The following is a 13,666-nucleotide window of genomic DNA, read 5'->3' on the forward strand; positions in this document are numbered from 1 at the left end:
GAGCAGAGAAACTGACTGCTCTAGTCCCTTAAATGTCTGTCTTAACAGGGAGAACCACCAAACACTTGAATTGTGAGTGTGCTGTGCTGGAACACATAAGCAGAGGGGGACAAAACACCACTCCCAGCTTGAGAAAAGCTGTTGAGAAAACAATCTGGATTATAAACTAAATATGCTTTGGATTTTATTACAGCATGTAAGAAAAATTCATTCCTTCAGAAACATAAAGCCACTGAAAACTGACAAAGTGCAAAGCCAAGAGGGACCTCTGAGTCAAGCAGACATGTTTCTTTCCCAAGGGAGTCCATTAGAACAGGTGACTGCTTTTCCAGTGCCTTGGGTGAGACCTCAGAGTTACCTGCTACTCCACACTGTCTACCCTGCAGACAGACAGGTCAGGCTCATCCCAGGGCAGGGGACCAAGCTCAGTGAGACGGCAGTGTGATGAACAACAGAATCCAGCCACAGGAAAGCAATACTGCATACACTGAGAAGATGAATCAGAATGAAGGGGGGTGGGGGCAGGCTGAGATCCTACACTCAGGCTCCTCCTCAATCCACTGCACAAACGAATGGGGAGACACTGGAAACCAGCAAGGAACTTTAGACGAACACTACTTTAATGAACCGTGGGCATGCTAGAGCTCACAAAGCAAAAATCCTCTTCAGCTGGGGAAACCAAAGCAAGGGCTTCTCATTCGTTTGTTTATTCAAGAATTATCATGCTCAGAGGACACAGAACAGAGGCTGGCAGTCCTGGGCACTCCTCAGGCCCAGAGCACTGTGTGTTAAAGGAGACACTAAGTAATTAGAGCAGCAAGGGACAGCAGCTGGACATCATGTAAGGAGTGAGTGGTGAAAGAGGCGTTCTTACAGGCAGAAGAAAGGCTGGCAGAGCCATACAAGGAATAATGCACTTAGTCCCAGCAGCTAACAAGAGCCTGGCCACATGGCTGTTTGCACCCAGGACAGTGGACACTAGCTATTCAAAAAGAGACAGGACTGGGAGGCAAATGCAGACCCATCAGGGTTATGCTTGTGAGGCCAGAATAGGATGTCCCTGCCCCACCCCAGGCTTCTGCTACTGAGGACTTGCCAGAACGAGCAAAGAAGCACAAGAAGAGGAAGCAGGAGTGAGCATTAACGCTAAACACAAGGACAGGTTGGTGGCTCCTATGACAGGGGCAGGCAAGCACTCCCTATGTGCTACTTGCTATGCCCAGAGCAACCTAGACTCCCTGATGGGCTCCCCAACCAGGTCCCTTTTTTGGGGGGGGGGGTGGAAATCTTTGTCTACACTATGTTCTTTGGCGACTCCCTGAGACCTGACCCTTGCAGAAGAACATCGGAACTAACTTCCATCCACAGAGATGAGACCAGAGTTGACAAAAGAGAATTTTAAGAATATAATTTATTTTAAAAAGGAAACAACAAAAAAAGAGAGAGTAAAGAAAAGGAGACAGTCGTAGTAAACAAAAAAGAGCAAAAGTAGAAAACAATGTAGGGACTTCCCTGGTGGCGCAGTGGTTAAGAATCCGCCTGCCAGATGGACCTACAGTCTGTCATACAGAGTGAAGTAAGTCAGAAAGAGAAAAACAAATACCATATGCTAACACATATATATGGAATCTAAGGAAAAAAAAAAAAGATCATGAAGAACCTAGGGGCAAGACGGGAATAAAGACACAGACCTACTAGAGAATGGACTTGAGGATATGGGGAGGGGGAAGGGTAAGCTGTGACAAAGTGAGACAGTGGCATGGACATATATACACTACCAAACGTAAAATAGATAGCTAGTGGGAAGCAGCCGCATAGCACAAGGAGATCAGCTCGGTGCTTTGTGACCACCTAGAGGGGTGGGATAGGGAGGGTGGGAGGGAGGGAGACGCAAGAGGGAAGAGATATGGGAACATATGTATATATATAATTGATTCACTTTGTTATAAAGCAGAAACTAACACACCATTGTAAAGCAATTATACTCCAATAAAGATATTAAAAACAAGAAAAAAAAGAATCCGCCTGCCAATGCAGGGGACACAGTTCGATCGTTGGTCTGGGAAGATCCCACATGCTGCGGAGCAACTAAGCCCGTGCACCACAACTACTGAGCCCACAAACCTAGAGCCCACGCTCCACACAAGAGAAGCCACTGCAATGAGAAGCCTGTGCACCGCAACTAGAGAAAGCCTGTGCGCAGCAATGAAGACCCAACACAACCAAAAATAAATAAATTAGAAATAAAAAAAGAACACAATGTAAACATTCAACTTTAAGGTAATAGTTAATCAGAACAGATTATAGCCAACCTACTCAGTGAGATCACATAGGCATCAAAAAAGAATCTAAGCCTTATGCTGCACAAGGAAATGCTTCTAACAGTAAGCAAAACAAAACCGTAGACACAATTCTAGCCACCTGCAAGTTATTCAACTACCTAAAGTAACTATGCTGACAAAAGTTAAATATAAAATGGTGGGATCTTGGTTGACTGTTTTTCAAAATGTTACTTAAATGCTATTATATTATTCTTGCAATCTGATCCAGAAGGAAAAGTAAAAATATACCTATTGCTTCACAATATGATTGTCTATGTAAAACTACTCCAAAAAATCTACAAAAAAGAGTTACTAGTGAATAAGTAAGCTAAGCAAGGTTTATTACAAGGTCAATATACAAAAATCAAATCTTTACATACCAGCAATGAACAACTGGAAACTGAATTTTTGAAAACTATCATATACCACAGCACTAAAGACATGAAATACTTAGCTGCAAATCTAACAAAATGTGTGCAAGATCTGTGTGTAAAAATCTACACCACTGGGGCTTCCCTAGTGGCGTAGTGGTTGAGAATCTGCCTGCCAGTGAAGGGGACACGGGTTCGAGAACTGGTCTGGGAAGATCCCATATGCCACGGGGCAACTGGGCCCGTGAGCCACAACTACTGAGCCTGCGCGTCTGGAGCCTGTGCTCCGCAACAAGAGAGGCCGTGACAGTGAGAGGCCCGCGCACCGCGATGAAGAGTGGCCCCCGCTCGCTGCAACTAGAGAAAGCCCTCACACAGAAACAAAGACCCAACACAGCCAAAAATAAATAAATAAAAATAAATAAATTTATATAAAAAAAAGAATGTACAGCTTCTCTTTAATTCCTAAATGAAGTGACCATATCACTTAAAAAACAAACAAACAAAAAAACTACACCACCAATGAAAGAAATCAAAGACCTGAACAAATGAAGTGGCATACTGTGTTCATGTACTGGAAGGCTTAATACTGTTAAGATTTCAATTCTCCCAAACTAATCTATAGATTCAAGACCATTCAACTCAAAATCTCAGCAGGAATTTTAATAGAAATTGACAAACTGATTCTAAAATTTATATGCAAAAACAAAGGAACTATAATATCCAAGTCAATTTTGGAAAAAGAACAAACCCAGAGGATTCACATTTACAAATTTCAAGACTTACTATAGTGATCAAGACAGCAAGGTACTATAGGAAATTCAGACTCAAAGATCAATGGAACTGAATTAGAGGCCAGATACAGACCCACACGTATATGTTCAATTAATTTTCAACAAAGGTAAAAAAGAATCTTGACCTATACCGCACACTTGGTAGAAATATTAACTCAAGTGGATCACAAAATAAAAGTAAAACCTAGGACTATGAAACACCTAAAAGAAAACTTAGGAGAAAATCTTTGTGGCCTTGGGCTAAGCATAAATTTCATAGATACACCACCAGAAATCACGATTTATTAAAGGAAAAATTGGGACTTCCCTGGCGGTCCAGTGGTTAACACCCTGCGCTGCCAATGCAGGGGGCACAGGTTTAATCCCTGGTCCGGGAACTAAGATCCCACATGCCGCGTGGTGCGGCCAAAAGACTTAAACAAACAAACAAAAACAAAGGAAAGACTGATGAATTGGACTTCATCAAAATGAAGAATTTGTATTCTTCCAAAGACACTATCAAGAGAATAAATAGATAAACTCCAGTCTGGGAGAAAATATTTGCAAATGGCACATCTGATAAAATGCTCTGTACCCAGAATATATAAACCTGAGGGAAAATAATTCAAAAATGATGTGTGATGTGGGACTATGTCTGATTCAAAGGGTTGAGGCAGGGAGGGCAGGACAGAGAAGACATGCAAACCAAGTTTCTCCTCATTTATGAACTCCTTGATACCTCCTTACTCATTTTCAGAACATTTTTTTAAGTATTTTTAAAAATTAATTAATTTATTTATTTTTGGCTGCATTAGGGGTCTTCGTTACTGCAAGCAGGCTTTCTCTAGTTGTGGCGCACGGGCTTAGCTGCTCCGTGACACGTGGGATCTTCCCGGACCAGGGCACGAAACCTGTGTCCCCTGCATTGGCAGGCGGATTCTTAACCACTGCGCCACCAGGGAAGCCCAATTTTCAGAACATTTTAAGTCTCCCCCGCCCCCGCCCCAAGACTATCTGCTAATTCTTCAGGGAGCTTACTTATGTCCACTTAATCAGTGACTCCTGAGGGAATGTGACTGTGTAGGCTTACTCTTTCCCTAGACATTGGCAGTAAAACCAATAACCCATCTCAGTAACCAAGGCAAAATCCTTTAAAGAGGGCTCCTTCTTGACAGACAACTAGGATCACAGATCACAGAAGGACAGCTTTACTGGCAGTTCTGGGCTGCTGAAGGACACCAACAGACCATCTATGGATTCTGTCACGTGGCTACTTCTGAATTAGAGATTTAGTGTGTCTGTCCAGAGTTGAGAAATCAATGAGAAACCTTCTCTCAAACCTGTGTGTGAGGAGCCTGCTGGCCTGACTGTGACTCTAAAGGCCTGCTAGATTCAGACAGGCAGCCTCTCCCACACTGCAGTCTCATGCACTACCCTGGGGCTAAGTTAATGGCTTGGTTTCTGCTCAGACCAATCCTTTGGACTTTGATTGGCCATTCTCCTTCCCAGACCCTCAAGGGGATTTTCTGAAGCCAGATCTTTGTCACAGACCATAGGTACTTCTAAGAAAATGTCAAAGAGTCAAAGGAACAAATCTTTTACAGCCCCAAGAACTCCAGCTTGCTCAATAACAGACATCTTTCCCATAATTCCCCAAAGGGAAGCACTGGCTATTCTAAGAGCCCACCATACCATTTCACACAAGTTTGCCTTTGGAAAAGACAGTGTGACAGCAAAGTTAAAGGCAACTAATAAACACCAAATTGCTCTGCCACTAGAAGAAGGCAGAGCATGCACCCTCCAATTCCCAGGGGCCCACACTTACCATAATCACAGGTGGGTTGAGCAGTTGTGTCTGAGTATGTAGAATGCAATGTGGTTTCAGATCCCTGGACAAAGCCTAAACAGAGGTACAGTGTGGTTAATTTTCCCAAACAAGTTGCATGAAAATGATCTAAGACTACCTTTCAGTGGAGACTGGCTGGCAGACCCTCCCGTCACTGGAAAGCCACCAAAACCTCTAGCTTCTGAACGCTTTAATTACACCTCCAGAACATATTAACCAATGGAAAGGCAGGCTATGTTTAACTTGCTATGCCAGAAGAATTGCATAAACACTTTTAAACCTTCAAACTAGTATCCTGTTTTGATAAATGGGTACCCAAATTATTCAGTTGAATGAGGAAAATATTTATATCAAATCACTGAAAGGTGAGCTCCAATTCAAAAAACAATGGGGGATCAGTTTTGAACAATGTTAAGGTAAATAATACCTCTTCCATTCCCCCAAATCTGAAGCCGAAACGGCTTTGTATTTTTCAGTTTTCCAATAAAAAAATGTGTGTATTACAATTACCTCTCAAAGGTAATTGTAATTTCAATTGCATTGGGGTTAGCATGTTGACATGGAATAAGTATTATAGATTATACATATAATTTCTTATCTTCTCAACTCTCATACTATTTCTCAATTTAAAATGAATTAGTACCAGGTAAGGAAAATCTGAACCTCTACCAGAAACTACTGCTCTCAAATGCTGATTATAACAGATTATGATGAATCCTGACACTATCTTTAAAACTACACGTTTAAAACATTTTTTAAATGATTTACACTTAGCACTGAAATTATGACAGACACCATAAGGGGCAATATTTGCCTGTTCCCATCAGCACCAACTCATGACCTAAAAATTAAAGCCAGAACCTCCAGTAGCTTATTTACAACAAAAGCACACACAAAGTACCTTTCCCTTGGTAGGCGTTCACATATTTGTTGACACTCTTCCATGTTCATTTCTTTTCTTTTTTCTTTTTTGGTATAATACTGAATGTTTATTCAAGACTAGTATATAAAACATTTACAAATAGTCCTGTGGAGGACTCACAAATATTTTAAGTTTAGGATGTGGATTTAACATTCACAGTGCATAAGGCAAAAGGTGTATCAACTATGTATCTTCAACTTAATGTGAAAGAGAATTTTACTTTAGCAAATACTTTCTTTACATTGAGGAAAATGTCCTTAAACATATCTTCTTTAATTTTAGTATACTCAGAGTAGGGGAAAACAAGGTCTTTCTATACAGGTCTTTTTACAGGTCTCAAGAATTAAATAAAATTGACTCCACAGATCATGGTTAAGAAACACATGGTAAAGAATGGTTTCAAAATACTTATATTTTTGTTTTCAATTAAATAAATTCCCCCAAATTGATTTTCTTTAACAACAAATAGTCTTTATTCCACTTGATAACATTTTTCATGTTAAGCAACATTATATGCTTGTCCTCTTTAAACATTTAAAACAATTAGGACAGGGCTTCCCTGGTGGCGCAGTGGTTGAGAGTCCGCCTGCTGATGCAGGGGACACGGGTTCGTGCCCCGGTCCGGGAAGATCCCACATGCCGCAGAGCGGCTGGGCCCGTGAGCCATGGCCATGGCCGCTAAGCCTGCGCGTCCTAAGCCTGCGCGTCCGGAGCCTGTGCTCCGCAACGGGAGAGGCCACAACCGTGAGAGGCCCGCAAACCTCAAAAACAAAAAAAACACAAACAGAAAAAACAATTAGGACATAGAGGCATTATCTAAAGTTTCAAACTGATAGAGAAGTCAGTTTACACACCTTCATCTTATGATTAGTGAATAAAACAAGGTACATTCTTCTGTGAATGTAATGAGAAAAAGTACTCTTACAGCAATAAAGTAGCCCTCCCTCATTACCATTACTTTAATTCCACCACACAGAAGGCAAAGAAAACAATTCCAATACTTCAATATCTGCTAAGGATGATATATGGTCCTTGGAGTTTATGTATGTGTGGACACCCCCCCACACATACATCTATGTAAATATATATATATCTGTATGTATTTAATCAATACAACTGGAAAGATCACATACAACCATGAAAAAATACAATAAAAGCAATAAATGAAAAACACTAAGTGAATAAAAGTTAACATAAGCCATAGGAGATTTCAGAAAAGGGACAGTCCCATGGATAAGAGATTAAGACTTCAAGGTGAAAGTGAGATTTGTTCTGAACCCTAAAGGACAACTGTAACTGTGAAAACCTGGGAGATGAAGGAAGGATATTCCAGCATCAGAACTGTGAATTAAGATTTTTAAAGACGCATGCTCACTAAAGCATTTCAGTAAAACAAAAATGGGAGACCACAGTGGAAGGGGGAAAAGAGCAATCTATGGAGGAGACCTCATATGCCTTTAAATTTGAACTCGATTCTGGAATTACCAATGAACGATTAATGGAATTTTAAACAAAGAAGTGATATGATCAAAGCAGCCCCTTCAGGTCAAAAGGCGGGTATGCAGGCAATACTGGACAAGGAAGAGGCTGAAGGCAGTAAGTCATAATCAAAATGGTTTGGGAGAAAGTGAGTGGGGAGGGGAAGGGAGGTCCAAGAGGGAGGGGATGTGTGTATGCGCATGGCTGATTCACTTCACAGTGCAGCAGAAACCAACACATCATGTTCATTTCTTAAGACGGAAGCAACAAAGATGACAGCCAACAACTTAACAAGTGTTTCCCCTGCAGGGTGCTAAGAGCTTTATCTGCATTATTTCATTTCATCCTCACCACAGCCAACAAAAGGAACAGGGCCAAGACCCTTACCCTGCAATTCCAAAAAGGACTCAAAACCAAACCCTGCAATTCCAAAAAGGTCTGAAAACCAAGTGTTCTCCTCAAATGTGGTGTCAACACTCATTTTGGGGCAAAACTGACCTGTGAGGATATTTTTTATCTTTCTTCATTTAATTACAAGGTGCTGCCCCAGACCCCAGTGCAGGTGCTGTGGAATGTCCTCTCAAGCTAGAATTCCAAAACACACCCAGCTCCAAGGGTTTCAAATAAGGATCAGTGGACCCACACTTTATCTTTACTTCCCAGAGGAGAGAAGTGAGACTGGGCATTGGGGAATGAGAGAGCCAGTGAGAGAAGTATACAAATCCAACATTTTTTACCTTCCCTAATTAAAGAGGGCACACTGGAATAGATTCCCTCCAGGGACCCAAGACCTTCCTGAGATACTTAAATCTTAACCCTTGATAATCAATAACTGTACACAAGAAACACTGAAAGCATTCTAAAGATGGTTGACCTGTGGGGAAGGCTCACAGGGTAAAAAGTACCTTACACGGGGCTTTTCCACCGTTTGCTCAACTAGCTTCTGGAAACTCGTCTGTTCAGCAATACTGCCACTGGCAAAATGGCTCCAGACTTTAGGTAATGTGGTTGGTATGTACTGCAGCTGCAACTGGAACCTACCACAAGCTAACAGAAATACATACTAGAACCCAGTATACGAAAGCCATGGAGCAAAAGATCTATATATATTCAGGGGAGAGGGGGCCTGATTCTCCCCGGGGAGAAAGGAAAGACAATCCATCAAACCTTCAGAGCTCAACGGCAAACTGCTCTAGTCCTGTCCTCCCCACATTAATATTCTTTTCCACAATACTGTCTCCAGGGCAGGACCTTCCTTAGCCAGTTATGCTCCAATTATGAACAAATTCTTGTCTGGCTGCGATATCGTTCTCTTCTTAGTTCAATTTACCAGCTTGATAAACTCCGAGTAAAAAAAATACAATAAGCTCTGAGTGAAAAAATAAAATAAGCAAGTTTTTGGTCATATAAAGTGAAAGGTCAGACCATGGATTTATAACTCTGTATCATAGCCCCTCCCTCTTGGCCAGCCTCTCTGACATCTTTTTTGCTCAAAAATACACAAAGCTTCTCAGTTTTATTCTTTTCCTTCTTTTTTTAGAAGGGGATTCTTTGAAGAAATGATATTAAGTGACAAAAATTAGAGGACAATTGGAACTGGGTTAGGTTGCCCCCAACCTTTACCATCCGGTGATAACCAGCCTCCAAGTTGGCCTCCAATGATTCTTGCCTCCAGACATTATGTTGTCTCTTCCCAAACTAATAGAGATAGCCAGTGTAACCAAAAAGGTATTGCAAAAATGACTGAGTGTGACTTCTGAGACTTCCACCTTGCTCTCTCTTAGATCATTCACTCTGGGGGAAATTAGCCAGCACAGAGTGAGTACCCTCTAGTAAGCCTGTGGAGAGGTCCAGATGGTATAGGAACCAACAGCCAGCACCAACCTGTCAGCCACATGAGTTTGAGTCACCTTCAGCCTGAGTCAAGCCTTCAGATGATTACAGTCCCAGCTAACATCCAAAATGTAACCTCATGAGAAATCCCAAGCCAGAACCATCCAGCTAAACCACCTGTGCATTCCTAACACACAGAAAATATGTGAGATAATAAATGTTCCTATAAAAAGATTAGTAGCATTTCAGACCTTTGTTTGAAGACCTGATTCTGAATTTTTGTCCTGTTTTTCCACTGCTCCAATCTCCCCCCCTCAGTGCTGGAGATGGAACATTCTTTCTCAAGTACACATAAAGAAACTAGGTTCAAAAAATGGACAAGTTATCAAAAAGATAAATTATTTTAATCACCTTCTATGCTTACTAATAATGGTAACATTTGTTTCAAGGCCTCCAGAAGTTCTCCTTACAGGCAAACAGTTGTCTGAAATGTGACATAAAATGCCTCTGACTTTATTTATTTTTTGGCTGCACCGAACAGCATGTAGGGTCTTAGTTCCCTAACCAGGGATTGAACCCGTGTCCCCTGCAGTGCAAGCGTGGAGTCTTAATCACTGGACCACAGGGAAGTCCCTATATGCCTCTGACTTCGGTGGTCTGCTTCTTAAAAGGGAAAGACTCACATTATAAAGCTACTGTGGTCTTCAGTTGATCAAAATCAAGGAAAAACTAATCATTACCTCATTACCTTGGCTACCTCAGTGCCCACTCAAACCCAGAATTACAGCCTATAAGATGTGGAGTTGAAATTCAGAATTGGCCATTTGTGACCTCTGTAAACTCAGCTTCCTCGTCTATAAAAAAACAAATGGTCCATTATTAAGCTACCCCACAGGCCCCCACCATTTATCCCTGGTTTCTTCAGCAATCCTGCCCCTGATAACCACAGAACTGTCTTCCAGTTCTCAGTAAGATTTGGTGAAAAGGATCACATCTCAATTCCAGATATGTCAGCAACAACCCTACTGACTTTCCTCCTGAACCAGGAAGGATACACAAAGGCTAGGGCAGGGTTGCTCAACCTCGGCACTACTGATGTTTGGGGCCAGATAATTCTTTCCAGTGGGGCCATCCTGTGTACTGTAGGATGTTTAGCAGCATTCCTGGTCTCTATCCACTAGATGCACTAGTAGCACTCCCACCCCAAGAAGTGAAAACCAAAAATGTCTCCAAACATTGCCAGTGTCCCCTGGAGGGCAAAATTGCCCCCGGTTGAGAACCACTGGGCTAAGGGATGGTTGCTTTAAAAACTGGAGTTCTTGCCAAGCTCCTGACCTGGAGGGCTAACACTACCTTCTTGTCTAGGCCAATATAAAGCAGCCTATAGAGCAGCCCCAGAGGCTCAGGTTCCATTCTCAGTCCTAAAAACATTCCAAGTAGAATGCTGGTTGCCCAACAACCACACATGCTCACGCCTGTAATACCCGCATTACAAGGGAGGCTCTTGGCTGAGAAGCCTCATCAGCTATTCCCAAGGCAAACCCAGGCAGCCTCTGAATTCATCCAGGGATGATCTGAAATCACCCAAGCATATCCTATGGCCCCTTCTCTAATCTCATCATCCCCCCTTCTCCCCTTAGCTCAAGTCCCACTGATCGCCTTGGCTGATCTTTAACAAGTCAGGCAGCTCCTGCCACTGCGTCTTTATGTCGAAGGCCCCCTGATATCCTTTACTCCCTCATTCCATTCAGGTCTCTGCTCAAATGTCACCTCTTCAGAGGTCCCCAACCACCCCATGTTATACAGCGACCCCCCTCAAGGTACTGACCAGCCCACGATATATACTATGTTTGTAACCCCGACACGATGAATTTGACAGGTGTGGAATGAGTTAACGCGGAAGCTAGCCATTCCCCACAAGGCTCAGGCTCAGTCCCTAAGGACGCGAGATTCCCATTCGGCCCAAAGCCTTCATATATTGATTTACTCATCCCCCCGCCGGGCCTGGCGCCTCTCCCAGCCTGAGGCAGATAAAAGCGGGGGATGATGCGGGCAGCTGCGGCATCTGCACGGAAACTGCGCGGGAAACAGTATGGCAATGGCGACTGCAGCCGAGTCAGCAGACTGACCTGAAGGGCCGAGGCCTGAGAAAGGGCGACCTGAGGCGTCGAGGACCCAGGGGGCTGGGCCAGGAACGGAAGAGACATCTCAGGCGCCGAGGCCAAGGCCCACGGACACAGACGACAGAAGCCAAGACTTCTGGCGGCCGGGAGCCGGGATCCAAGGTTGCCAACACAGAGAACTAAGACGCCTAGACGTGAGGGGCGCGAAACTGAGGCGACGGGCCTGCGGCGCCATTTTGTGACCGCAGAGAGGGCAGTGTCCAAGCCCCGGGGGAGGCACGGAACGAGCCCGGCGCGGCTCTGGCACATCCCTGTCCCTCCCCTCCCGGACCCGACCCCACACCACCCTGCCGGGCCCACCTGTGTAGCTCATGGCAGTAGCGATGCTGCACCCGAAGACTCAGGCAGCTGCTCCACGCGTCAGAGGCCGCGAAAGCGGCGACAATCCCCCGGCCTCCTTCTACACACAACTGAGCCCCGCCTCCCGACCGCATTGGCTCGCTCCGGACCTTGCTTCACGCCTATTGGATAGCCCCGCTGTCCATCTCGAAATGTCCTTATGCCAGTGGCTGAAGGTGGTGCCAATTTCGTGAGAGCCCCACCCTATTCCCGCCTCCCGTTATCATGGGACCACGGTGATTGGCTCAGAGGAGACGGCCTGGAGGTGGAATCCTGTGGAGTTCGAAGGGGCGGAGCTGTGCACTACGGAAAGACCTGAGGCCCAAGCGCAGTCAGGCTGGAGACGGGCCTGTGCCCTGGAGGCCGGCAGGAGGGAGCCGGATCTAACAGCGCAGGGCACACCTCCAATCCCGGATCTGCCATGGGGGGTGCTGTGCCAACCTATGCTCTTTCCTAACTTCTCTGGCCTTGAGCTCGAAAACGAATACGGGAAAACCACGTTGGAGTGAAAATTACAACTAAGCGCCAAACAAGATACTGGGCACACGTTCAAATACGTGAGATAATGTATGCAAATAATTCAGTCCGGTGCCGGGTGCTCTAAAGAAATGTTACATTTTGTTATCCACCGTTTCATAATGATAACAAGTATATAGCATGTTTATATTATATACTTAATAACTATATTTGTATGATCATTTCAAATGCCCCCTCATATCTGTGAGGAAATTTTTTAAAACTCCCGCTTAAAAGATAAGAAAACTGAGGCTTGGAATTCATGAACTTGCTCAGGGTCCTTGACACTTAAAGTGTCAAAGCTGGAACTACCCCTCTAAACCCCTCTCGGTTTCTTCTGGACTTCAGAGATCCTGCATTAAGTAGCCCAGCCAGGCTCCAGCTCTCTCCTCAGCACCCTCACTGGGATGTGTGGAATACACTGTCAGGGACATTTCATAACTTCTAAGAGATGACTTGACAGAGCTACAGACACTGAAAATCATACTCAATCGTGCTTGTGAAAATTCAAGTTGTACGACTTTTACATTTTTTCTTGTTTTACTTATACTGCTACTGGGACTTCCCTGGTGGTCCAGTGGTTACAACTCCGTGCTCCCAATGCAGAGAGCACGGGTTCGATCCCTGGTCAGGGAACTAAGTTCCCGCATGCTAAGATCCTGCATGCCGCACCACATGGCCAAAAAAATAAGTTTAAAAAAAAAAGTATGCTGCTGCTCACTTTTTGATATTAAGGAATTGCCCATTTCTTTAGTTTAACGATGGCACTTTCTTTTTCCGATGGCACTTTTTAAAGTCCATATCCGGGCTTCCCTGGTGGCGCAGTGGTTGAGCGTCCGCCTGCCAATGCAGGGGACACGGTTTCGTGGCCCGGTCCAGGAAGATCCCACATGCCGCAGAGCGGCTGCGCCCCGTGAGCCATGGCCGCTGAGCCTGCGCGTCCGGAGCCTGTGCTCTACAACGGGGGAGGCCACAACATGAGAGGCCCGCGAACCGCAAAAAAAATAAATAAATAAAAAGTAAAAAATAAAGTCCATATCCTTCAGAGAAATATGCTGAAACATTAATATATTAATTGATCTG

The 13,666-nt window shown here is 44.0% G+C and overlaps 1 protein-coding gene across 4 annotated transcripts in view; it reads right to left on the reverse strand.

Annotated features, from left to right (window-relative positions):
* Window positions 1–12,132, reverse strand: part of AKAP8L (A-kinase anchoring protein 8 like) — a 30,124-nt gene extending 17,992 nt beyond the window's left edge. For 3 of the 4 annotated variants that reach the window (XR_013827872.1, XM_079918864.1, XM_079918863.1), the window contains exons 1-2: window positions 12,029–12,130; window positions 5,291–5,365 (exon numbers count right to left, since the gene is read on the reverse strand). Coding sequence is in view for 2 of the 4 variants with exons in the window: in XM_079918864.1 (XP_079774990.1) it covers window positions 5,291–5,365; window positions 12,029–12,041 (88 nt within the window). In the remaining 2 variants the exon portion in view is untranslated. Of the gene's footprint in view, window positions 1–5,290; window positions 6,995–12,028 lie in introns of all 4 variants that reach the window. The other variant, XM_079918865.1, reaches the window with a different exon arrangement.
* Window positions 12,133–13,666: the final 1,534 nt, after the last annotated feature.

This window comes from Stenella coeruleoalba, assembly GCF_951394435.1.
Source record: "Stenella coeruleoalba genome assembly, chromosome: 3".
Lineage (NCBI taxonomy): Eukaryota > Metazoa > Chordata > Mammalia > Artiodactyla > Delphinidae > Stenella > Stenella coeruleoalba.